The sequence below is a fragment of the Typopeltis vanoorti genome, chromosome 18, assembly GCF_054136105.1.
Source record: "Typopeltis vanoorti isolate ZY-2024b chromosome 18, IOZ_Tvanoo_1.0, whole genome shotgun sequence".
NCBI lineage: Eukaryota > Metazoa > Arthropoda > Arachnida > Uropygi > Thelyphonidae > Typopeltis > Typopeltis vanoorti.
In genome coordinates this window covers 54,890,283-54,918,009 of record NC_143566.1, presented here as the reverse complement: position 1 = coordinate 54,918,009, position 27,727 = coordinate 54,890,283, and the positions used below count along the sequence as shown (strand labels likewise).

General features: G+C 38.2%; 1 protein-coding gene across 1 annotated transcript in view; it reads left to right on the top strand.

Annotated features, from left to right (window-relative positions):
- The window catches only part of LOC150096673 (twitchin-like), a 2,440,784-nt gene that overhangs the window by 322,129 nt on the left and 2,090,928 nt on the right, over positions 1 to 27,727 (top strand). Inside the window, exon 16 of the mRNA XM_090408679.1 lies at positions 20,476 to 20,594. Within this exon, the coding sequence (XP_090264805.1) occupies positions 20,476 to 20,594 (119 nt within the window). The remainder of the gene's footprint in view (positions 1 to 20,475; positions 20,595 to 27,727) is intronic.

The following is a 27,727-nucleotide window of genomic DNA, read 5'->3' as shown; positions in this document are numbered from 1 at the left end:
ATTGGTGGCAATGTGGTCATATTTGTTACAGCCAAATCCTCAGATGTAATTACTAGGTCAAGCACTCTCTGACCCCTAGTATTTTCCATTACATGCTGTCGCAGATAGTTATCCCTTAATAACCGCATGAAATCCAGTTCCTTCCTTCCGTGTGTTCTCACCTCACTCCAATCAATGCGACCATAGTTGAAATCTCCCATAGTAATCACCCTCCTTCCACTCATTTCTTCTATTTGCTTGTGCATACTGTCACCACCATCTTTTCCATCACCTGGTCTATAGCAGCACCCAATTGTATATTTAGTTCTGCTAGCCACAATCTCACACCAAATGGCCTCAAATGTGCTCTTTTCTCTATCCTGCAATTCAACTTCTATTCTCCTTGGCTGGAGCTCATCAGCTATCATCAACAATACTCCTCCTCCCATTTTATTCTCTCTGTCATTCCTGAACACACTATACCCATCCCATTCAATCCCACTAGTTATATCATCTACAGTCAGCCATGTTTCACTAATACCTATAACCTGTGGTCTGGAAGTGCCAACCATGGCCAAAAACTCTTCCTTCTTGTTCCTAATACTCCTAGTATTAGTGTACACGAATTTAAGACCCCCATTAGCCCCAACCCTACCTTGATGCCTTATATTAACTATCCCACTCAGATTTGTTGTCCTTATTTGCTCTGGCATATTATATTCATTCTTACATTCAACTGCCTCCATAAGGACTGTATATCTACTCCCTCCCCCTTAACAAATCTAGTTTCCCTGAATTTGCACATCCACTACATTCAGCAACACTTTCTCAAGTCTTCTTATACCGTAACCATTCAAATGCAAGCCATCCATCTTATATAGATCCTTTCGCCCATCAAACTCACTCCACACATCCACAAATTCCACCCCACTCGTCATACATAACCCACGCATAAAGTCATTCGCAATCATGGCCCTCCTTTTAAACATTTCACTGTCATACCGTGGCAAAAGACTAATCATTCTAACTCTCTCACTCTTTTCTTTTGCTACCTCAAACAATTCATTCAGGTCTTCTATCATTTCCATTTTATCTCCTTTCAAATCATTCGTACCCGCCACAACAATCATTTCTTTCACCCTTTCCTTTTGCTCTCTAATAGACTCAGTTACGTCCTTTATGGTCGCACCAGGTTGGTACGATTTTGTCAAATCCTCTACTAACACACCTCGTACTAACGAGTCTCCATACAGCACTCTATCCTTCATTTTGTTCATGTTCACATTCATACGTCTATTTTTCCTGTCATACCTTTTATTATTGGTTGGTTCATTCAGTCTACTTTTGTTCATGCACTCTAGCTGCTGTTTTGCTCTTTCTATCGCACTATTCAACAGCGCGATCTCACTCAATGTATCGATCTCATCTTTTTTTTCTCTGAGAAACCATTTATACTATCATTCACACTCTCACAATTTTCATGTACAACCTTGCCGTTTCTTGTCATATCCCTATTTCCTTCATTCTGAAGGTTGACAAAAATGTCACACTCACGATCCGAAATACACTTCAATTCCTCATTCTCCCTACATTTTCTACACACATTCAATCCTTTATTATCATCTAACCACACTCTGACCGCACTCCGCAATGCGTACATTTCACAGCTAGTACACTGACTCATTTCTTTTATAGTACCGTTCTTTGATAAGGATGGCGAACCTTCATTACTTGCCGCCATTTTCCTTCGCACAGGTGCCATACTTATTTGCAACGTCTTTTGTCAAATTATACGTTATAACACACCAAAAACAGACGCACTAAAATACGCAAGGCAAACAAAACAAAACTACACAATATTAAGTAATTTGTATCGATAACTGAAAATGATACTTATCTTATCTGGAGCTTGCACGAACACTACACATTACGAATTCATCTAGCGGCGACTTCCCAACATAGATTATGTTATAAAACACTTTAGTACACTAACCACGTTAATAAAGCTCCAATAATATACCAAAATTACACACTTAAGTCCTTTACATTGAATCCAAAACATCAATAAATCAACAAAAATCACAAATATCTCAGGAGCTCTCCGATAGCACGTCTGCTCACCAGCTAGCCTCGACACCAATCCCCCACCAATTATGGGAAACACAACAGGAATGAAAAAATTTCATACATTTCCTACATCTTAAATCCTGCCCTATTATTTCAAATGAAAAATCTCAAGAATATGCAAGAAAAATAGCATTATTACAACAAGAATTTGAAGAAAGATTTAAAGATTTTAATGATTTGGAGTCCGATTTTACAATATTTTCATTACCATTAAAAACAAACGTGAATAACGCACCAGAAAATCTACAAATGGAGCTAATTAATTTACAGTGGGATTATTATTATTATTCAGGCCTCCATGGAGTCAAAACACTCATCATGAGAGGTCCTTCCTAAAATCATAAAATCTGTCAAGACTCATTGAGGGGAAGTCCCCCCTCAGAAACATAAAGTCTATCATACCAATCCTTAAACTCCTTGACCGTTCTTGCTCTCACCACTCCATCAGGCAATGCATTCCACAGTTCAACCACCCTCCATGCAAAGAAAACACTCCTCACCCTCTTGCTCACAGTTTCCTTTCGTAACTTCCAGGGATGGCCTCTTGTCAACACACCTTCCCGCTGTTCAACCAAGCAAAAGAACTTCCCAGTGTCAATCCTGTAACCACCTCTCAACAGTTTAAAAGTCTCAATCATATCACCTCTCCTTCTTCTATCCACCAACCTCTGCAGTCCACATTCCCTCAGCCGATCCTCATAACTATCCTTGTACAGTCCTGAAACCATCTTTGTCATCCGTCTTTGTACCCTTTCCACAGTTAATTTATCCCCTTCAAATCCTGGCGACCAAATCTGAGAACAATAGTCTAAGTGTGGTCTGATCAGAGACTTATACAACGGAATGATAACCCTTTTATCTCTGCAGGTGAGTGTCCTTCTCATAATTGCAGCAATCCTCTGTGTTACCTTCACCACCTTTGCAATATGTCCCCTAAATTTCAGGTTTTTATCAATCATCAACCCCAGATATCTTGTCTCCCTTACTTCCTCCAGTATAACTCCTCCCATAGAGTATGCAGCATCCCATCGATGTTTCCCAAACCTGAAGACCTTACATATTGCTGCATTAAACTGATACCCTCATTCATTTGACCATCTATATAGCTTATTCAAATCCTCTTGCAGGGCTATAACATCTGCACTATTATTAATAATCCTTTCCAGCTTCGCATCATCCAAAAACAGCTGAATATCCCCTTGCAATCCACTAGCAATGCCATTGATATAAAGGTTAAACAATATAGGTCCTAGTACTGAGCCCTGCGGGACCCCACTTGTAACCCTCTGCCTCCTTGAAACTGCTCCACCATACACAACTCTCTGATACCTATCAGACAGCCAATCCTGAATCCAGTTGACCAATCTGACATCCAGACCCATGTGCAACAACTTAAATATCAGCTTATCATGTGGCACCCTGTCAAATGCCTTTGCTAAGTTTAAGAAAATTGCAGTATATGCCTTTCCCTCATCTAATGCTCTTGTAACTTTATTATAAAAGGCTAGCATATTGCTAAAACAAGAGCGCCCTTTCACGAATTCATGTTGACTCTCACAGATAACATTACCCTCATCTGCCCAATGCTGTATATGGTCCCTCACTACTTTCTCCAAGATCTTAATCACTACTGATGACACACAAACTAGCCTATAATTAGACACTTCCAGTCTGTTACCACCCTTATGCAATAGCACTATCTTACCTTCCTTCCATTCCCTGGGCACCTTTCCCGTAGCCAGACTTTTATTGAAAAGCAAGGTTAAAGACACTGTCAGTTCCCTAGCACATTCTCTCAAAACTCGTGGTGAAATACCATCCAGTCCCAAAGCTTTACTGACATCCAGAGTACTCAGTATTTGAAACACACTCTCCTCCTGTACCTCTAAACCTTGAACCTGCCCTATCCCTCTAGCATTCAAACTGACTTCTCTAGGATGAAATACTCCAATAAAGTGTTCATTGAACAGTTCCACTATGTCCTCTGCATCAGTCACTCTATTCCCATTTTTATCCCACAATATCATTCTTCCACAGTCATTTCTCCTCTTACTGGCCACATAGCTAAAAAATTCCCTAGGATATTCTTTAGATCTTAGGGCCAGTCTCCTCTCATATTCCAGTTTCACTTTCCTTACCACACTAGTCACTTTTCTGGCCCGTGTCTTATATTCTTCATGCATCTTCTCTTCACCTGTCTCCTTATAACTCTTCCATAGCCTCTTTTTTGCATGCAATTCTTGTTTAATATTGTTTGTCATCCACTTTACTCCAAATTGTGTCCTCTTTTTCACTTGTGGTACACAACTTACCATTGCTGCTAAACAAATATTCTTTCACAATTTCCCACGCACTAATGTTATTCCAGCTTTCCAATTCCTCCCTCCATGAAACTTCCCGAAGTTGACGTCTAAGACTATTATAATCACCTGCTTTATAATTCCACATAAGTTCCCGTCTCTTTGATACTCCTACATGTCTATTCATTTTCCAAGTCAAAACCATATGGTCATTCTCTCCAACTGGTGGAAGAGATGTCATCTCAGTTATTATCAACTCTTCTAATGCTATAACCAAATCCAAAACTCTTGAATCACTTGTTCCCTCTGTTACATGTTGCCTAAGACATTTGTCCCTCAAGAATTCTAGAAATTCCATTCCCCTATTGCTACATGCATGTTCCTCTCTCCAATTTATACTACTGTAGTTAAAATCTCCCATAACAATTATTCTTCGTGCACTTGCCAAACTTAACTGTCTAAACATCTCCTGGTCCCCATCCTCTGTGCTCCTGGGTCTGTAGTAACACCCCTTATTCAAAGATTTGAAGATACAATTTCGATTAACTTTTATTCGTACTTGTCAAAAGATAAATACCCTCAGTTACGAGTTTTTGCAATAAGAATAATCGCTTTGTTTGGGAGTACATTTATATATGAACAGTTTTTTTCACAGTTCAAAATTAATAAGTCTAAGAAAAGAACCCGATTGACCGATGAGCATCTACAATCCATGATGAAGATAGTTTCTAGTAATTTGCTCCAAGGCTACAAACTTTATCAGAATCGAAACGTCATCAAGTGTCAAGTTGCATTAAGAAATAAAGAAGTTTATAATTATTTACATACAAACATATGTATTTTTTTTGTATGTGTCGAAGAAAAATTTAATAAATAAAAGAAAGAGAATAGGTTGTCATTATTTATTCTCAAGTTATAAAGGTTATAAAAGGGTTTCATAATTATAAAGGTTATAAAGGGGTGGTATCCATACATTAGGGGAAAGTACAGTTCAATATATATATATATATATATATATATTCACTCTCATTTTGTTAAAAAAAAAATTCCTGTCCATCAGCTGCTTTCACATCGTGCATTTGGCCCACATGCAATTTGAGAGTGAGACCACTGGCATAAAAGGATAGCTGTGGATCTGGTGATTTGAATTAAAGGGTGGCTGATGAACAGATATCAAAGAATGGTTTATAAAGAAGTTGAGTCTAGGAGAAGGCAGGTGGCTAATGGTCTCTGTACTTGCAGAGGACTCAGTATGTGGTTCTCTGTTGTTTATTATGTACATTGATGAAATAGGAACAATTTGACAAGATATATTAAATTTTTTGCTGATGATGCAAAACCTGGGAAAAGTGACAGTAAATGAAGATGATGTACAAATCATGCAAACAGACCAACAGTATGGATAAATGGCTTTAGTTTAATGTGGTCATTTGTAATGACCTTAATATGAAGGTCGAAACGTCCGGAAATTAAAATAATTATTTATAACATGGTTATAGAGTCCATAATTTGTGTATGATGAATGCTGATCACCATGTGACACTAAAGAAAAGGGGTACTGAGTACTATTTTTAATGAAAATGGTACTGCAGGCAACTGATGAAACCAAGGACTAGGGGATAATTGTGGACAGGGAGTTGAAGTTTAGAGAGCATGTGGTGAAGATAGCCAAAACAGCACATCAGATTACTTGGTTGTTGAAGAGCACACTAAACAATCAGGAATAGAAAAATTATTGTTCCCTTTATAAGGTTTTAATAAAGTCACATCTGGACTATTACATTCAGATTTTTATGAGCAACAACACATAACTTTCCAGGCATTTCTAAATAACAATGTTAGTTCACTGTTTATTTAACAAATTTGAAGGGAACTATGCAGAAAGCAAGCATTGTCTTGATATTATTATTATTATTATTATTATTATTATTATTATTAAACAAGACCTCATGGAGTCAAAGACTCATCTAGGAGGTCCTTTTATCTCACACACACATCTCATCATACCGGGTCTTAAACACATTCAAACTCCTTGCAGACACCACATTCTCAGGCAAGGCATTCCAATCATTCACAACTCTGCACGAAAAAAACCTGCCTCTCACTCCCCTACTCACACCCTCTTTATACAGTTTCCAGGGATGACCTCTGGTTCTCCCCTGATCTCCCACTATTCTCTGTAGAACTTCTCCACCATTGATCCTATAGCAACCCCTTACCAACTTGTAGGCCTCTATCATATCTCCCCTCTTCCTTCTCTCCACTAGTCTCTGCAAATTACATCCTTTCAATCTTTCCTCATACTCGACATTCCAGAGGTCAGAAACTACCTTAGTCAGTCGCCTTTGGACCCTTTCCAACATCTCTTCATCCTTCTGAAAACTAGGTGACCAAATCTGGGCACAATAGTCCATGTGTGGCCTAATCAAAGCCTTATACAATGGAACAAGAATCTCCCTACTTCTACACGTCAGTGTCCTCCTCATCATTCCCAGAAGTCTTTGTGTTGTCTTCACAATTTTGGCGATGTGACCCCTAAATTTTAGATCCTTATCCACTATCACTCCCAGATCTCTTATTTCCTCTACTTCCAACAATATATTCTTACCAAGCATAAATTCTGCATCCCATCTTTGTTTTCCAAATTTTAAAACCTTACATTTTGCAACATTGAACTCACATCCCCATTTGCTTGCCCAATCACTCAATTTATTCAAGTCTTCTTGCAAGGCCACAACATCTTCACTACTCTTTATGGTTCGTCCCAACTTTGCATCATCTGCAAACAACTGAATATCTCCATCCAAATCTTCGCCAATATCATTAATATACAAGTTAAATAGTAATGGCCCTAAAACAGATCCCTGAGGCACTCCACTAGTGACTTTCCTTTTCCTGGATATTGCACCCCCATACACAACTTGTTGATAGCCAGTCTCCAATCCAATGCACTAATCTAATATCCAACCCCATCTGCTCTAGTTTGACTGTCAACTTATCATGAGGCACTCTATCAAAAGCTTTTGCGAAATCCAAGTATATTATTGTGTATCCTTCTCCTCTCTCCAAGGAAGCAGTCACTTTATTGTAATAAGTAAGTAGATTACTAAAACACGACCTCCCTTTAGCAAATCCATGCTGTCCATCAAAGATTATACCATTGTTGTCAACCCAACTCTGGATTCTAGTTCTCACAAGCTTCTCCAACAACTTAACCACAACACCCGACACACAGATAGGCCTATAGTTTGATGCTTGAGTTCGATCACCTCCTTTATGAAGTGGCACAATCTTGCCCTCCTTCCACTCTTTAGGGACTTGACCAAGTGCAAGACTCGTATTAAAAAAATATGTCAAGGCAGGTGTCAACTCTCTGGCACATTCCTTCCGAATACGCGGTGATATATTATCAAGTCCCACAGCCTTATTTACATCTAGTTTACTCAACTCCCCAAACACCTCTTGCTCACTTACAGTCAGTCTCTCCTCCCCATCATCAACTGCTCTTAATCTCTCCATGAAGTCACATTCACAAGATTGAAAGATCTTTATGAACTGCTCATTAAGTATCTCCACCACACATTCTGCAACAGCTGTCTTTATACCATTTCCTCCAATCAATGTCATCCTTCCATAATCATTCTTTCTTTTGCTGGCTACATATCGAAAGAACTCCCTAGGATTCTTTTTAGCTTCATTAGCTAACTGCTGTTCATACCTCTCTTTAGCTACTCTCACCAACCAATGCACTCTCCTTGCCTGGTCTTTGTAGAACTCATGAAATTGGTTACTTCCACTTCTCTTATGCTGCCTCCACAATGCCCTTTTTCTCTGTATTGCATGCTTAATCTCTTTATTCATCCATCTCACACCTAACTTATTTAACCTTCTCACCCGTGGTATACATTTAGACATTGCATCCACTAAATATTTTTTGAAAATCCTCCAAGCTGCATTGATCTCTTTTCCAGCTAACTCCTCATTCCATGCTACACCTGCAAGCTGTCTCCTGAGCTCTTCATAATCACCCCCCTTGTAGTTCCACATATACCCTTTTTTCACAGGGGTCCTTGCACTGCTGGCAACCACCCAAGTAATCACCTCATGGTCACTTTCACCAATTTGTGGATGATTTGATACCTCATTGATAATTACATCCTCCGATGAGATGACCAAATCCAAGACCCTTAATCCTCTTGTGCCCTCTGTTACATACTGTGTGAGGTAGTTATCCCTCAAAAACTCAAGAAACTCATTTTCTTTACTTCCAGTTGCTATCTCTTCATTCCAGTCTATATTGCCATAATTAAAATCACCCATAATGATCACCCTTTTCTTATTTGCTTGGCTTATTTGACTATACACATCACTATCACCACCATCCACATTACCAGGTCTATAACAACATCCCACCAAGTATTTGATTCTATTCACCTCTATCTCACACTATACTGCCTCAAAACCACTGGCCCCATTTCCCCCTTGCATCTCTACCTTGTATGGACATAACTCTTTCTCTGTCATCAATAGCACTCCCCCTCCCTTTTTACCCCTTCTATCCTCACGAAACACATCATACCTTTCCATCTCTATTCCTGTCAGGATGTCATCCTCATCTAACCATGTCTCGCTTATTCCGACAATCTCTGGGTGCACAGACGCAATTAGTGCAACCATTTCATCCGCCTTGTTTCTTATACTTCTAGCATTGGTATACAAACAACAACTCATTTCTAGATCTACAGCTAGTTCCACTGATACCACTCACTCGATGTGATCTCTCCATGCTGGACTGGGGCCATTTCCCTTTCTGCTTCTTAATTTTAGAACCCTTTGCAATTCCATCTGTTTCCTTTTGATCCCTGATCATCCCATTACTTTCCTGCCTACACATTCTCTCACCTCCTCTTGGAGCATCCACCTTTCTCACGCTGTGTATCCCTGTCCACCCTGAGCCTCCCCGTTTCCCTGCTCCTCTTGCACACCCATTCTCTCATTATCTATACTCATACCACTCACTTCCACATTCATTTCCACTCCTTCAATCTCTCCTGTCTTACTCTCCTGCTCTTCCACATCACTCCCCTCTTGATCTGATTCATTCTCTCTATTCACTTCTCTACCTTCCAGCAGCAGTCTCTCCAAGCGACTCACACCATAACCACTCAAATGCAGTCCATCGCTCCCATACAGCTCACTTCGTCCCTCAAACTCATTCCACACATTAACAAACTGTACTCCCATCTCCTCACACATTTCAGCCAGAATATCATTCATAATCCTTGCTCTCCGCCTCATTTCACCACAATCATACCTAGGCAATACACTGACCACCCTTCCTGTCACACTATTCTCCTTTATCTTTCCAAGCAGTCTCCTGACATTCATTTTGACATGCTCTTTGTTCTCTCTCAAATCATTTGTTCCAATTAATACAATTAACTCTTTTGCTCGTTCCCGCCTCATGTTCAATGCCTCAATCACTCTACTCATTTTACCGCCTGGAAAACATACCTTGTGCATTTTATCCTCTACCACACCTTTAATAATGGAGTCGCCATACAACGCCACTCGCTCATCTTTTGTTAACTCTTTCATGCCATCATGATTTATTTTAATAGTTTTGACCTGCATTCTCTTAATTTCATTCCGCATCCATTTCATTTCTTGCTTCATCCAATCCAATTCACCTTCTGAACCTCGCGACACATTCACTCTATCATTAAATCTTTCTAACTTTCTAACTCTCGACCCTCTCTTCTCACTTTCCCTCTCATTCATCCTTCTTTGTTTCCGTACTTTCGGTCCAACATACGTCCAACTTTCACTGTCATTCTTCTCACTTTCACTCTCACATATCTTTCTTTGTTTCCGTACTTTCGGACTAACATGCGTCCAACTTTCGCTATCATTCTTCTCACTTTTACTGTCATTCATCTTTCTTTGGTTCAGTACTTTCGTTCCAACATGCGTCCAACTTTCGCCATCAGTCATTCTTTTTTCGCTATCATTCATTCTTTCGATTTTTTTTACTTGCGGTTTCTGCACCACGCCATTTCTACTTTCATTCGTTCTCTCAATTTCGTTTCTTTCCGCCTCACTTTCGTCCCTTTTAACATCCGTTACGGTTGTCAAATCGCTCTTTTTCTTTTTTCCTGATTTTTTAACATTTTTTCGCCTGACTTTCTCGCCATTCTCTTTCAAAAGTGCACTCACGACACAATCGGTACTAGCACTTTCTGTCATCAACTTCATATTCGCATTCATCAATTCCTCGTTCAGGTCACATTTCGCACACACCCTTCTTCCATCCGCACTAAACATCCACAAATCATTTATGTAATCGAAGGAATACATATAACAGACCTCACACTTAACGAACCTACTGAAATCCAAATTAAAATCATGGAATGACAATGCAGCCGCCATTTTTTTTCTCTGCAGGTTACTAGGTCTAATATTAACGTTTTCGTATTTAGTTTAAGCAAAAAAAAAAACCCCACACTAATACTATCGGTGGCGTACAACGTTTACAGCCGCTCTTACTTAAACAATTACGCATATATACTTAATTATTCCTAGTAAAACTTATCTGAATCAGGAGCTCTTCAAAGCACGTTCGTAGCGCCTGACCCACTAGCGCCCTCTCCAATATATGATTGCAACATTCACACATTTTTTATTCTTGGTGAAATGATTTTTTTAATTACATGCTTGAGCATTTTGTTTCAGGATCTTACTGAAAGAACCAAGTTTCATCACCAGTAATAAATCTGTGAAAAACAGCTCATTATGAAGAAAGTATAAACATCATTGGTATAAACATCAAGCTACTATTGTTTATGATCTTCAACATCCTTGGAGAAATTTTTCTCATTTTAAAATTGTCTATCAAAATTTTCATCCCTGTTTCTCTGTTAAATTTAGTTATTCTGCCATTAACCATGCATTTAATCTGTCTGTTGAATCTGTCTAAACTGACTGCTACATTCTTCCACATTTTTGTATGTTTGATAAGTTTGTTGTTGCCTAGTTCGTTTGTTAATGTCATGTCTTCCTGTCCATCTTTATACCTCCTATGACTTTTTAATGGCATCATCATCACTATAAACCACTCTTAAAATGTCAACAGTTTCACTTTTGCCTAACTATACAAAACTTGATGTTAATTCATTGTTCTAAATTATGTTTATTCATTTTTCCACTAAAAGCAAAAAAGCATGCACGTGAAACTTTACCACAGCTATGTTGGCTCGATTGTTTTGATAAGACTCAAGGCACCAACATATACATGTCCCAACATACAGATGGTTCTGCCTGACTTGCTACATGTGTGATAGCACAAGGCCATTCTAGAATCTCTCTCTCTCTCTCTCTCTCTCACACACACACACACACACACACACACAGAGGGTGGCCATAATTAAAGAGGAGGTATTCAGTGCCCTAGCAAAAAATGTATTGACAAAACTCTGGAACTTGAGGTTTTTATTTACAGAAAAAAAAATAATACAAAATTCTGCCACCAGGGGACATTTGGCACTATTAGTGCATGATTTGTGATTAATTAAACAGTAATCGCTAGAAGAGACACAACAAATTAGTTTCCATGTTCGTGTAACTTACAGATGTGGTTCAATATGTCCTCCTTTTAGATGTTCTAAGAGCTGCATCCTGTGAATGACATTTTCTACAGTGGAACACAACAGATCTGTATTGATTTGCTTCACATACTGCATTTTCTGTCTTTCAAGGTTGCTTAATCAGGAACATATCCTTCATACACCATGCATTTCAGATGGCCCCCACAACTAAAAGTCAAATAGGTTGAGAATGGGTGATCGAGGTGACCATGCTGTGGGAAATGCCCAACTAATCACTCTCTGTTCTGTGAAGTGTTTTCATAACATTCACTCTACTGGCAATCCAATGTGAGGTGGTGTTCTATCATGCACGAATATAGTAGAGTCAAGGCATCTTTGCTGCTGCATTTGTGTAACAACAAAGTTGTGAAGCATCTCTCAATATCTAACAACAGAGATGGTACAAGTCACTGGTCCTGTTGGGTAAAGTTCTTTAAAAAAAAATTATTATTATTATTATTATGTGACACCTCCAGGGAGTCCAAAGACTCATTGAAGGAGAGTGTGGCAGCAGCATCGAATGATTGATCCCTTCCAACTACTAACTGTGCTCAAACTTGCTTAACTTTTTGCGAGCCATTAGTAGCAGAGGCTCTACCAATCGACCAACCTTGCTGGCTTAAAAATTATTCCTAACGTGGGGCGTAATTGGAATGGACCGATAATAAATGATGCAGTGGAACCACACCTCACTGTGACTTTTAGTAACTGTAAAGGTGGTCTGATGGAACACATGAGGGTTATTCGCAGCCCAAATGTGCAGTTGTGTGAGTTAACGCTATTGTTCAGATAAAAATGTGCCTTGTCACTTCACAAGATCTTTCATGGCCGTGCATCATCCACACCCATTTGAGCTAAGAATGTCAATGCAAACTGCAGTCGATTTTCCTCATCATGCAAAGTAAAGCTTGAGTATGGGAGAACTTGTAGGGGAAAACCCTCATCATTTGACACAGGATTTTCAACACAGTTGAGTATGGCATGTCCAGGTGCCTTGATATTGCCCTAGCACTGCTGGACCCTTGTATATTATTCATTCTGTGTTCCACGACGGCATGTGAAACTTCGCCAACTTGTTGAGGAATAATCTGTTTGCACCTTCATCCTGCTTACTGCTAAAGATCTGCTATTTTCAAATTGTAAAATCATTTTTCTAGGATTTGTTACCTTCATTGGACCCTTTCTCCTATCCTTCAAATGCCAGAATTCTCGAAGTATAGCATTGATAGTTTGATTAGCAATGCAGGTTCCATTAATGTGAGAGGCATAGCACTTCATTCTTATCAGAATGACACAGATCCATTTCAATCTTCCTTATATCCACCAACTGGTCGATAGAAACTGTGAGATTATGCAAATATCATGTGATTCTAGAGCTAATTGTGCACTAGTGTCAGAATTTTTTTACTTTTTGGTTTTTTGTGTAAATAACAACCCCATGTCCAGAATGTACTCACACCACGTTTTGTTGAATTTGGTCCAATGTATTTTTCACTACAGGACTCTGAACACCTTTTCTTTAATTATGTCCTCCCTATAAATACACATTCAGTATATATAATCTTACACAAAACAGTACTGTGTGTGTGTGTGTTGAGAAAGAAGAAATCTGTTAACAAGTTTCTTTGAAAAGTACTCTGAGTTGTATTCATTGGGACAGTTTGGGGAAGGATCTTCCAAAGAACAGGGGTAGATGGAAGGAAGAAAGAGGATGGGAAAGTTGGTTTGATACCGACCTAAACTTTCAAGACCTTTAATTTTGTTGCATTTAATATGCACGATCATTATCTGACCCGACAAGCTTATTCAAATTCTACTGAAATGGGCCACAACATTAGCACTATCACTAATGATTCTCCTCAGCTACATATGAGGTGTGTCCAGAAAGTCGGGTCCATTCAAAATTTACCACCAAATAATATCTAGGAGATGAGTTGTGCATGTGTGGTATCATAGGGTGACTCATTACCTACCTGTTGACTATTTTATTTTCATTCCATTATCATTTGTTGTCTTTTGTGAATAATTTGTAATTAGTGCTGTGATTAAAAAATCACACCAGTTGCGAGATTTGTGGTATGATACAAATTTTGTTGGCTGAAAACAACAGTGCTGCAGAAATTTACCAATGACTGTGTAAGGTTTATGAGCCTAACTTAATGAGTGACAGTAAAGTTAGGAAATGGTATCATTTGTTTAAAGAAGGGCACAATAATGTTCATGATCAAGAGCGCAGTGGCTGACCAAGTGCGGTGACAGATGATTTGGTGAAAACAGTGAACACAAAAATAAATTGTGGTTTCTCACTGAAGAAAATCAATTAAGAAGATCCCCATCTTCTGTCCCAGAAGACAGTGGTTTTCATTGTTTTGACTGATAGTGACTGAATTTTATTTGCTTTCATGGGTGATGAATGGTGCCACTGAATTGATTGTTGTTTTGATTCAACGTTTGTATATGAAATCAATGTTTCGTCATCAATCATGCTATGAAAAAAAAATCTCCATTTTCATTACACTCCAAATATTTTTTAGCTGATTCTTATCATTCCTGTTTATGCACATCAGTTAGAATTTTTGGGACACATCTGGCACACAGCTTCTTATATCACAGCTTTTCTGTTACAATTTCATGAAAGACTGAGCATGAAACTTCCAGGAACTCAAAAGAAAGTTCCATAATTGTAAAACAGTGATCTCACAAATTTTCATATTCCCTCTCTTTACCAAATTATCTTTCATCATCACACTTGGCCAGCCGCTGCACTCTTGATCATGAACATTATTGCACCCTTTTTAAACAAATGACACCATTGCCTAACTTTACCATCACTCATTATGTTAGGCCCATAAACCTTACACAGTCATCGGTGAATTTCTGCAGCACTATTCTTTTCCAGCAACAAAATTCATATCACACCACGAACTATGCAAAGACGCCATTTTTTTTTATCACAGCAGTCATTATAATTTATTTGTAGACGACAACAAATATAATTATTATCATTATTATTGTTATAATTATTAAGAGAGACCTCCAGGGAGTCAGGGATTCATCGAGGGAAGCCACATGAATTCCAATCATGCACCATCCTATGAGAGAAAAATATAATCGTCACTCCCCCCACACACACATCTTAGCAGCATTCATTTTCAGCTTCCAAAGATGCCCTCTTGTCCTTTCCTCACCCTAGATAAAATAAAAAATTCCATCACCCCTCATATCACCCCTCTTTTTCATGTTTGCTAGTGTATACAGTCTACAAATTCAAACTCTGTCTTCATAATCAGTATTCCACAATCCTGATATCATTTTTAACACTCTCCTTTGCATTCTCTCTCCACTGTATTGCAATCACAACGGAAATCAGTAGACCTGACATGTGCACAATAATCCAAGTGAAGTCTTATCGAGGCAAAATGATATCCTTATCATTTTTTTGCCTCGATAGGTGGTTGGTTGATGTGTGATGAGATGGATAGGGAGATGAAGTTTAGGGGGCACATTGGAAAAGTAGCTAAATCAGCTCATCAACTCACTTGGTTGTTGAAAAATACCTTGACGAGCAGAGACAAGCAAGTTATTGTACCTCTGTACCGAGCCTTGATAAGACTTCATCTCGACTACTGTGCCCAGATTTGGTCACCTCGGTTCCTTCTTGATGGGGAGGAGGTGGAGAGGATCCAGAGGCGAGTGACTAAGATGATAACAAGTCTATGGAATGAACCATATGAGAACAGGTTGAAGATTTGTGGGTTGCAGAAACTAGTTGATAGGCGGAGGAGGGGAGATATGATTGAGACATTCAAATTGCTAAAGGGATTCTATAGGATTAATTCAGAGGATATTTTTGAGATCAGGACTGGTGGTGGGAGAACTAGGGGACACCTATGGAAGCTGGGCAAGAGTGTGGTTAGCAGGGGTGTTAGAGCTGGGTTCTTTACTTTTAGAGTGGTAAATGAGTGGAATAAGCTGCCAGAGTCCGTTGTGGGTGCTATGATGGTGAACGAGTTCAAGACAAGATATGATAGATACTGTGAGAATGTAATCGCATAGTTGTATGGACATGATGTTTAGGGCCTCCCTCGATGAGTCTAAGGACTCCTGGAGTCGCCCGAAATAATAATAATAATAATTATCTTGACATGTGAAAGTTCATTTCAGCATTGCAATTATCTTTTGAGTTGTATTTGCAATCTTTGCTACATGGCCCTTGAACTTCAACTTCCTATCTACTAACACTCCAAGATTCCTAGCCTCATCAGTTTCTTCTGGTATAATCCTACCAATATAATATGACATTGGATATCTAATTGGCCAAAGTGCATGACTTTACATTTACTGATATTGAACTGACATCCATTTTCCCATGCTCACAATTCCAAATTCCAAATCATTTAGCAAGTATTGCATATCAGCAGCATTCCTGATTATCCTACCTATGTTTGTATCATCAGCAAATAGCTGTATGTCACTTGTCAAATCCTTCCCAATATCATTAATGTACAGATTGAATAACAGTGGACCAAGCACTGATCCTTGTGGTACACCTCTGATTACCATAAATCTTGCAGACTCACATCCCACTTACACCATGTTTTGATATTTGTCAGTCAGCCATGCTCTTATCTACACTAATATTTCATAATCCAAACCCATATTCTCCAATTTATGCAACAGTCTACCATGCTGTATTCTGTCAAAAGCCTTAGTAAAATCCAAAAGTATCATTGTGTATCCATTCCTCTTGCCTAGTTCAATGGTAACATTATTATAGAATGAGAGCAAGTTGCTAAAACAATACCTTCCCTTAGTAAACCCATGCTATTCATTGCAAAACAGAGAATTCCTCTCAACCCATTTCCGAATGTGAGCCCTGACCAACTTTTCGAAAATCTTCACCACCACTCCTGAGATACTAATTAGTCAATAGTTGGATATACTGCTCTTTGCACTACCCTTATGCAATGGAATTACCATAGATTCTTTCCATTCCTGTGGAATATTCATTAGTTGAAAAACTTCTTCTGCATCTGTCACCCTTATGCCGTCTGCATTTAGAAGAGTTATTCTTTCATATTCATTCTTTCTTTTACTTGCAGCATATCAATAGAATTCTTGTGAGGGTGTCTTTAGCTTGCAGAGCTTGTTTCTTTTCATACTCCGATTTAGCTTTCTGTACAACAGTTGTGACTCTTCTAGCCTTATGCTTATAATTTTCATAACAGACATCATCCTTATTATTATTATTATTATTACATCACACCTCCAGGGAGTCCAAATACTCATTGAGGGAGGGCATCTACTCTGCAACTCTTCGTCTCACTACTCCACCAACCTTCATCATCTAACACCAACGCCATCTACCGCCGACTACTACTACCACTAGTATTTTCACAGACGATCACAAACATCCATGCCCACAGTGGGATTTGAACCCGCAGCCTTTTGGCCGGAGAGCAGATACACTAACCACTTGGCCAACCAGGCCTTATATACATGTTATTCCTTCTAATGTCCTTTTCTTATGAATCTCTTACTTAATAAGATTACACATCAATTTGACTCCTACATTGTTTACTTTTCGAACTCACAGGGTACATTCTGATATTGCATTATTTAAGTATTTTTTAAATGCTTCCCATGCACTGTGAATATTTTTCCCATCCAGCAACCAATCTCCACTGAACTAAGTATAATCTTCAGTTGGTTATCATTCCTTGTTAATTCAGCATGAATGGAATGAATGGAACATTCATAAACTAATCATTTCCCAAGTGAGTACCACATGAACAATGTCACCAATCAGAGGCAGAATATTTGTCTCTGGTATCTATCAATATGTTGCGACCTCAGATTGTAGGCATTAGTGAGACCTGGATATCAGAATCAGATATACTAACTGATATTGAGTGTAAAGGGTACAGTATTTTTAGGAAGGATAGACAGGATAGGAGAGGAGGGGCTATGCTGCTAATGATATCGAACAACTTGAACCCAGTTAGTGTTGAGACCTATGATTATAGTGCTAGTAACAGTATTTCATGTGGTAGTGAGTTTGAAGCGATCTGTGTGAGGTGGAATCTAAGAGGATCAATTACATAGTAGGGTGTTGTTACCGACCTGTGAATCAGTTGCTAGTAATGAAGAAATGCATCACCAAATAGAAAACGTGCACGAAATGAGAAACCATAAATGGAGATCCAGTGTAAGTCAGGACTCTAGCCAACTTCTAGCTAATATTAGAAACCATTCCATACCAACTGGTTGGAATGTACATGTATAATCATATTGTAAACACACACACACACACACACACACACACACACACACACACACACACACACACACACACACACACACACACACACACAGACTTGTTGTTGTGCCCAATGTAATTCTACAACCAACAGATAATAATAATAGTACTCTAGCGTTGATGTATATTCTTTTTTTTTTTTTTTTTCCTACTAGAGCTCAGGCCAACAATTGTTGTAACGGTTAGTCAGTAACTTTAACAAGCCAGATAGATTGTAGTGTAGCTTGTTCTCTGTATATAGTGCATATGCTCCAGAAGATGACCTTGATATAACTGTCGAAATGTCGAATGTAGAGTTTAGTTATATTAACTAAAGTTTTACTAGAACATGTTAGTTGTCTCCATAAGTTTCAAAAATGTACTCGGATCACCGTGCAAGCCTAAAAGAAAGGACATAAATGGAGACTTTAATTATCCAAACATTGATTGGGTAGCAATGAAATCTCATGAGAAGAATGAAAATGAATTTACTTAGGTGTTGCAAGACAATTTCCTGAAACAGCATGTGACAAACAGAACTTGATCATAGATTGTTAATTTTGATTACAGGGTCAGAGGACATTTCAGTTAAAGGCAAAACCAACTGTATAACCTGTTATCACCTCCTAGATTTGATTTTTCCTCTGTCTTGTGGTATTTGGCTTCATAAATATAGTACATCCCTCTCTTCACTGTTTACTTCGCAACATTGAATAATAAATATTTCTGCTCACTTAAAGCTTATTCAAATTCTTTTGCAGGATTGTATTATTCATATCACTTTTCATAACTCTCACTATCTTTGTGTCATCAGTAAACAACCATGTAAACCATTTACAATCCATTTGACTCATTAAACATATAAGCTGAATGGTAAGGGACTCAGTAACAGAACCTTGTGGCATGCTACTTTTTAACTCATTTTTCTGGGACTGCTTGCCTTCGACCTTGTCTCAAATGTTTTGCTGATATTTTCAGATAGTCTGGTAAATCTATTTATCATCCCCCCCCCCCCACCTCATCTCCATGAACTTTAATAGCAACTTAATGCAGTATGCAAAAAGTCTTTACAAAGTTAAAATAATGCCATTATAATTTATTATTATTATGTGACACTTCCAAGGACTCATCTTGGGAGGGCATTCTACTCTGCTTCACTAAATACATCTTGCTCTCTCCACTACTACCATCAATGCCAATGCCCACACTTTTTTTTTGTCTGTAATTTGTGTGTGTGTTTTGAAGGCCAATTTGTCTTACACAGGATGAAAAACCCAAATTTCTGGGAGAACCCTTCTATGTCTGTATAATATCAGCTAACTCACCTTCAATTGAAAAAGCCCATATAAGGATTCCCCTCGTCACAATGAAAATTGAACCCAGGTCGTTTCCAATCAAAGAGCCCAATGTTCCACTTTTCTTCCAATTGTGCTATGGAGGCTTATAACTAGGTAACATTTGGCAAAAGTATTATTTTAAATCAAAAGAGCAGGAGAAGGTGATATAAATAATAACCAAAACAAGTTTTATCTTCACAACATTTGCAAATAAGGAATCATCCTTAATTTGGCATGATTATAATTTAAATGATGTTGTGTTCTTTGGGAAGGGAAAGAAGTCAAGAGAGAACTGTGATTACAGAAGAAAGATGAGGATCTTCTTTTCTCTCTCACATGTTTTGTCATGGTATAGTACATTACAAATTTTAGGATAATATGATTTCATCATGTTAGCATGGAAACAGAAACAGAAACAGAAAAAAAATTACATAGAAATTTTAAAAGTGAAACTTTCTGTATTTAGTTAAACATTTATTTTTGTCATTTTAATTTGTGAGATTATTTGATGTGGCATTCTGAAAACTTTCAAAATAAATAAATGAATGGAAAAAAAAAAACATGCTTAATAAGTACTTACTGTGTACTTATTATTCAGTAACTTGATTGGTTTCCACTAAGTATTTAATAACCACTTTTTATTCTTTATTGCATATTGTTCAATAATCCTGAATTATTGGTATCACTATATTAACATGTTTCAGATTTTATAATTTTAATACATTGTAAATTTTTATAAAATTTGTGTTTATATAAAAAAATGTAGCATCTTCTTTGAACTGATATTGCAGCATTTCTGAACTTCAAGAAAAAATAGATAAACCATCCACACCATTACGGCCTATTCCTGACAATGAAGAAGCACCACCAGCAATTATTGACTATCAGGAAAATGTTACTGCTGTTGAAGGTATTTTTGGAAGTTTAAAATACATTCAAAGAACACAAATAATCTTATTATAATTGAGGATGTATAGTATTTATAGCTTTACTGTAAATGGACAATATGAATTTCTCAAAAATATGAATATAATTTACGATGGTTGGTTGTAGGAGGAGAGGAATAGAATACTTTCTATTTTATTTTATTTTTTATGATGATATAATCCATAAAAGGTTGATATAACACATTCTTTATTTATGGCACACCTCCATGGATTCAAAGGACTCATCCATGGCGATGCAGTTTAAATGTCAGTACTTATTATATCACGTCTTAAAATCATGCAGAAGTTCTGCACTCACAACACTCTCATCAGTACACTGCATTCAGTCACAACCTATGTTCTTATTCTTTTAACTCCCTAGAAAATTTTTATATCAATCTGATAAGTTCCTCTATTTAAGCTATATTTCTCTTTCAGTCTGTCCTAATAACTTACATTCCACAAATGGCAAATTATCTTAATTAACCATGTATGTGCCCTTTGTTAAGATTCCATATCATGAAAGAAAACTAGATATTGATACAGCAGTTCAGGTATGGTGTTATCAAAGTCTGAACTGTTGTATCAATATCTAGTTTTTTTTATGATGTGGAATCTTAGAAAAGGGCACATACATGGTTAATTAAGCTAATTTGCCATTTGTGGAATGTAAGTTATTAGGACAGACTGAAAGAGAGACATAACTTAAATAGAGTAACTTGTCAGATTGATATAAAAATTTTCTAGGGAGGAACATTCAACTCCTTTATATATACATCAACCATCTCTCAAAGTAGCAATGTTCTTTGGAAACATCAGTGTCTTGTTCTCTATCATTCCAGTATCCCCGACCTTCCTTTAGCACAACCCTTCTTCCCAGTATCGCCTCTCAAACCCCCCCCCCCCCCAAAAAAGTAGAACCTTACCTTTAACTATATTGTAACATCTTTACTCATCTGCATGCTTCATGCTGCATTGGCAGTCAGTTCAAATTTTCTTGATACCTCTCCCTAACTTTGTATAATCAGAGGAGGGAGTAAGTTATCAGAAATGTATCACTCCTAAAATCTATTGTGTAGTTGTGTACAAAGGGCCTTGTATATATATATACATCCACCATCTCTCATCAAAGCTACTTGGACTATGGTTATTCACCTTTATAAAATGATATTGCTAATATTTTGTTGGGGACAGTGACACATTTCTAATAACTCCCCTTCATCTGATTATACAGGGCCAGGGAGAGTTATCAGGAAATTATAAATTGATTGCCAATGGAGCAGGATACATGCAGCTTTATTTCAGGCTGTCTTTTATTCAGTTCCCCTAATTGAAGATTTTATTCCATTATTGCAATTTAAGCTTGAATTTTTTGTGATACTTGGTCAGAAGCCTTTGCAAAACCATAAATGTCATAGTATATGCATTCCCATTATCAGCTACTGTTGTTTCTCTAATTAAGAATGTCATTAAATTGCTAAAACAAGATCATTCTTAACTAGCCCAAGCTGTCTTTCATAAAGAATCAATCATGTTCCCATCAATTTTAGTTCTAACCAACTTCCCTAAAATTTTAGGTAACGATGATTCCCTAAAATTATGAAATCATCATTCCATAATAGCAAATTGGTATATAACTCAGTGTATCTGTTGTTTTATTTTTCTTCCGATAGTTACCTTCCGTGTATCTATTGTTTTATTTTTCTAGTGATAGTTATTACCTTCCAAGAACTGTCTCAAAACAGATCACAACTACACTCAGTATTTCTCTTAGAATACTCTTCTAAAATACATGGCAAAATCGCATTCTCTCTCTCTCTCTCTCTGACACACACACATACATCTTCTCACATTCCAATTCTAGCAGTTGTAATGCTCATTGTGGATTGTTGGTCAGCATGCCACACAGTGTAGAGATTTCTGAGAAAAATCTTCCACCTGGTAGGAATAAAATAAATGTAATTTAGTTATTGTCACCTTGTTTATATTGAAGTATTGAGATTATTTTTAACAATAAGTATTTATGCTGCTTGTTGCATAAAGTAGGCCTAACGAAATACTGTTATTATTATTATCATTGTGAAACTTCCACGGAGTGATCTTGAGACCTAAACGTCCAACTGTTCATCAAGCTGCGATTTACCATTTCTATACCTACCATATTTTCCATGCAAGAATTTGATTTAATTCTGCTTCAAGAGGATTTCAACCCCTGGGCAGATGAATGAAGATTTCATGGTGTTTGGGACTGTTAGTGTTGCCAAATGTAAATTTGTGCTTTGGCCAGAGGAAATTAAATGAGATGTATTGTATTGTATTATATTGGTAGCACATCTTTCCAAGAGATAGAGAAGATGAAGAGTTTTGGACATTGGGTGATGTGGGGTGAAGCTCGGATGCCACATTTCAAAAGTTGTGATGGTTATTCACACAATTGCTATCATAATAGGGGATTGGTTTGAGGTTATACTGTGAGTGGTTGTGTAATTTAGTTCTTAGCAAAATTAGTGATTTTTACCTGTTTTATTGTGTTCCTTTCTTAGATACTTTTTTTTTTATTATTATTATTATGTAACACCTCCATGACTCATCAAGGGAGGGCACCTACTTTACAAACCTCTGTCTCCACCACTCCACCAACAGCAACTACCTTTATCATCTACACTAACGCCATGTACTGCCAACCACCATCCCTAGTATTTTCACAGACAATCACAAACATCCATGCCCATGGCAGGATTCGAACCCGCAGCCTTTTGGCTGTAATAAATTTAGTTTAATCCTTTATCCAAGTGTGAGCAAACAAAGTTTGCTCCTGAAAGTATCTTCAGGACTGGGGTAAGGTAGTGCAACACCAGGGTGACTCCTTGCAAAGGTGGAGCAAGTTACTATCACTCCTATCTCAGTATCTCGCATAATGCAAAACACATCTCCTTGCAGATATGTCTAATGTTATGCATTAAGGGAAGGGCCACTACCCAGACTAGTTTCGACCTTTATTGAGGTCTCTTCAGTGGGAGCCAGGCCCAAGTGGAGATATCAGCCAGAAGCATTAGCAAGGTCATCTCTACCTATAGGAGTTGCCAAATGACCTTGCTAATGCTTCTGGCTGGTATCTCCACTTGGGCCTGGCTCCCACTGAAGAGACCTCAATAAAGGTCGAAACTAGTCTGGGTAGGTAGTGGCCCTTCCCTTAATGCATAACATTAGACATATCTGCAATGAGATGTGTTTTGCATTATGGGAGATACTGAGATAGGAGTGATAGTAGCTTGCTCCACCTTTGCAAGGAGTCGTCCTGGTGTTGCACTACCTTACCCCAGTCCTGAAGATACTTTCAGGAGCAAACTTTGTTTGCTCACACTTGGATAAAGGATTAAACTAAATTTATTATATTCTAACCAAGTGAAAAATAAACTTTCAACATCTTTCTCTAAATCCAGAGTAATTTATTAAAAAGGTGGCACACCATTTGGCAACTCCTATAGGTAGAGATGACCTTGCTAATGCTTCTGGCTGGTATCTCCACTTGGGCCTGGCTCCCACTGAAGAGACCTCAATAAAGGTCGAAACCCTTAATGCATAAAGTGGCCTTTCCCTTAATGCATAACATTAGACATATCTGCAATGAGATGTGTTTTGCATTATGGGAGATACTGAGATAGGAGTGATAGTAGCTTGCTCCACCTTTGCAAGGAGTCGTCCTGGTGTTGCACTACCTTACCCCAGTCCTGAAGATACTTTCAGGAGCAAACTTTGTTTGCTCACACTTGGATAAAGGATTAAACTAAATTTATTATATTCTAACCAAGTGAAAAATAAACTTTCAACATCTTTCTCTAAATCCAGAGTAATTTATTAAAAGGGTGGCACACCATTTGGCAACTCCTATAGGTAGAGATGACCTTGCTAATGCTTCTGGCTGGTATCTCCACTTGGGCCTGGCTCCCACTGAAGAGACCTCAATAAAGGTCGAAGCTAGTCTGGGTAGGTAGTGGCCTTTCCCTTAATGCATAACATTAGACATATCTGCAATGAGATGTGTTTTGCATTATGGGAGATACTGAGATAGGAGTGATAGTAGCTTGCTCCACCTTTGCAAGGAGTCGTCCTGGTGTTGCACTACCTTACCCCAGTCCTGAAGATACTTTCAGGAGCAAACTTTATTTGCTCACACTTGGATAAAGGATTAAACTAAATTTATTATATTCTAACCAAGTGAAAAATAAACTTTCAACAAAGCCTTTTGGCTGGAGAGCAGATACGCTAACCACTTGACCAACCAGGCTGGTTCTTAGTTTATTAAAGTGTATTAGTGCAGATTTTCATGTTTTTAGACTATTTACTATCTTTATAACATTTTTATTGTGATATTGTTGACATGGAATCAACGTGACGAACAATGGTGGCAAAGACCACGTTTTCCGGCAATTTGAATTTGCAGGATTTTATTCAGTGCAGTGTATCTCTGTCAAGAAAATTAAACAGTATGTGCAAGGAAATCGAAACTGGACTGAGAGAGTATGTAATAAGTGTTTCAAAAGTGAGTGCCTGTTAGGTGACAAGAACACAGCAAATACCGACAGTAAGATGGAAATGATGTTATTAATGCTGAACATGCAGCAGTGTAAATACAGGAGAATGAAATGGATAAAAGTAGTAAGAAGGGGATAGAATTTCTGGAATTCTTGAGGGACAAATGTCTTCAGCAGCATGTGATGGAGGGAACAAGAGGTTCAAGAGTTTTGGATTTGGTCATAGCATCAGAAGAGCGGATAATAAGTGAGATGACATCTCTCCCACCAGTTGGAGAGAGTGACCATGTGGTTTTGACTTGGAAGATGAACAGACATGCAGGTGTATCAAAGAAAAGGGAACGTGTGTGGAATTATAAGGCCGGTGATTATAGTAGTCTTAGGTATCAACTAGGGGCAGTTCCTTGAAGGGCAGAATTGGAAGGCCAGGATATCATTAGTGCTTGGGAAATTGTGAAAGAATATTTGTTAGCAGCAATAGTAGGCTGTATTCCATGGATGAAGAGGTGGACACAATTTGATGTAATGTGGATGACAAACGATATCAAACAAGAACTGCAGTTAAAAAAGAGATTATGGAAGATATACAAGGAGAGGAGTGGAGGATAGATACACGAAGAATATAAGATGCAGGCCTGAAGAGTGACCAGAATGGTGAGGAAGGGAAAACTGGAATGTGAGAAGAGATTGGCACTAAGATCCAAAGAAAATCCGAGTTTATTTTATAGCTATGTGACCAGTAGGCGGAGAAACGATTGTGGAAGAATGACATTGCAGGATAAAAATGGGAATAGAGTGACTGATGCAGAGGACATAGTGGAGTTGTTCAATGAGCACTTTATTGGAGTATTTCATCCTGAAGTAGGTTTTAATACTAGAGGGATAGGGCAGGATCAGGGTTTAAAGGTGAAAGAGGAGAGTGTGTTCCAAATACTGAGTACTCTGGATACCAATAAAGCTGTTGGACTGGATGGTATTTCACCACGGATTTTGAGAGAATGTGCTAAAGAACTGACAGCTCTGTTGACCTGGCTTTTCAATAAAAGTCTGGCTGAAGGAAAGGTACCCAGGGAATGGAAGGAAGGTAAGATAGTGCCACTGCATAAGGGCAGTAGTAGACTGGAAGTGTCTAATTATAGGCCTGTTTGTGTGTCATCAGTAGTTGTTAAGGTCTTGGAGAAATTAGTGAGGGACTATATACACTATTGGGGAGATGAGTAATGTTATCTGTGAGAATCAACATGGATTTATTAAGGGGCACTCTTGCTTTAGTAATATGATTGTCTTTTATAATAAAGTAACAAGAGCAGTTGATGAGGGAAAGGCATATACTCCATTTTTTTTGCATTTTGCAAAGGCATTTGACAGGGTGCCACATGATAAGCTGATATTTAAGTTGCAGCACATGGGCTTAAATGTTGAGTTAGCCAAATGGATTCAGGAATGGCCGACTGATAGGTATCAGAGAGTTGTGTATGATGGGGCAATATCAAGGCAATATACAAGTGGTGTTCCACAGGGCTCAGTACTGGGACCTGTATTGTTCAGTCTTTATATCAATGATATCGTCAATGGATTGCAAGGGGATATTCAGTTGTTTGCAGATGATGTGAAGTTGGGAAGGGTTATCAGTAATAGTGCAGATGTGGCAACCCTGCAAGAGCATTTGAATAAACTAGACAGATGGGCAAATAAATGCGGATGTCGGTTCAATGCAGCAAAATGTAAAGTCTTGAGGTTTGGGATCCAACGATGGGAGGATGCGTACTCGATTGGAGGAGCTGTACTGGAGGAGGTAGGGGAGACAAGAGATCTCGGGGTGGTGATTGATAGAAAACTGAAATTCAGGAGCATATTGCGAAGGTGGTGAGGGTAACTCAGAGGATTGCTGCAATACTGAGAAGGACGCTGACCTGCAGAGATAAACAAGTTATCATTCCATTGTATAAGGCCCTGATCAGACCACACTTAAGACTATTGTTCTCAGACTAGGTCCCCAGGATTTGAACGGGATAAATTGACTGTGGAAAGGGTACAGAGGCAGATAACAAAGATGGTTTCAGTACTGTACAATATGAGTTATGAGGATTGACTGAGGGAATGTGGACTGCAGAGTTTGGTAGATAGAAGAAGGAGAGATGATACAATTGAGACTTAAACTGTTGAGAGGCAGTTGCAGGGTAGACATTGGAGAGTTTCTTCACTTGGTGGAACGACGGGAAGAAGCGATGACAAGGGGCCAATCCCTGGAAGTAATGAAAGGAGGCTGTGAGCAAGAGGGTGAGGAGTGGTTTCTTTGTGTGGAGGGTGGTTGAACCTTGGAATGCATTGCCTGAGAGAGTGGTTGGAGTGGGAACGGTCAGTGGGTTCAAGGAGTGGTATGATAAACTTTGTATTTCCTAAAAACAACCTTCTACGAAGAGTCTTTTGACTCCATGGAGGCCTGGATAATAATAATAATATTAATAAAGAAATTGCATGCCTAAAAGTTATCTTTCATAGGACAAAGTGGGAAAATTGATAAATTGCAGAAGTAACAAGAGTTAAGCAGGGATGAAAAAAGAAAGAAGCAGGTAATAAGA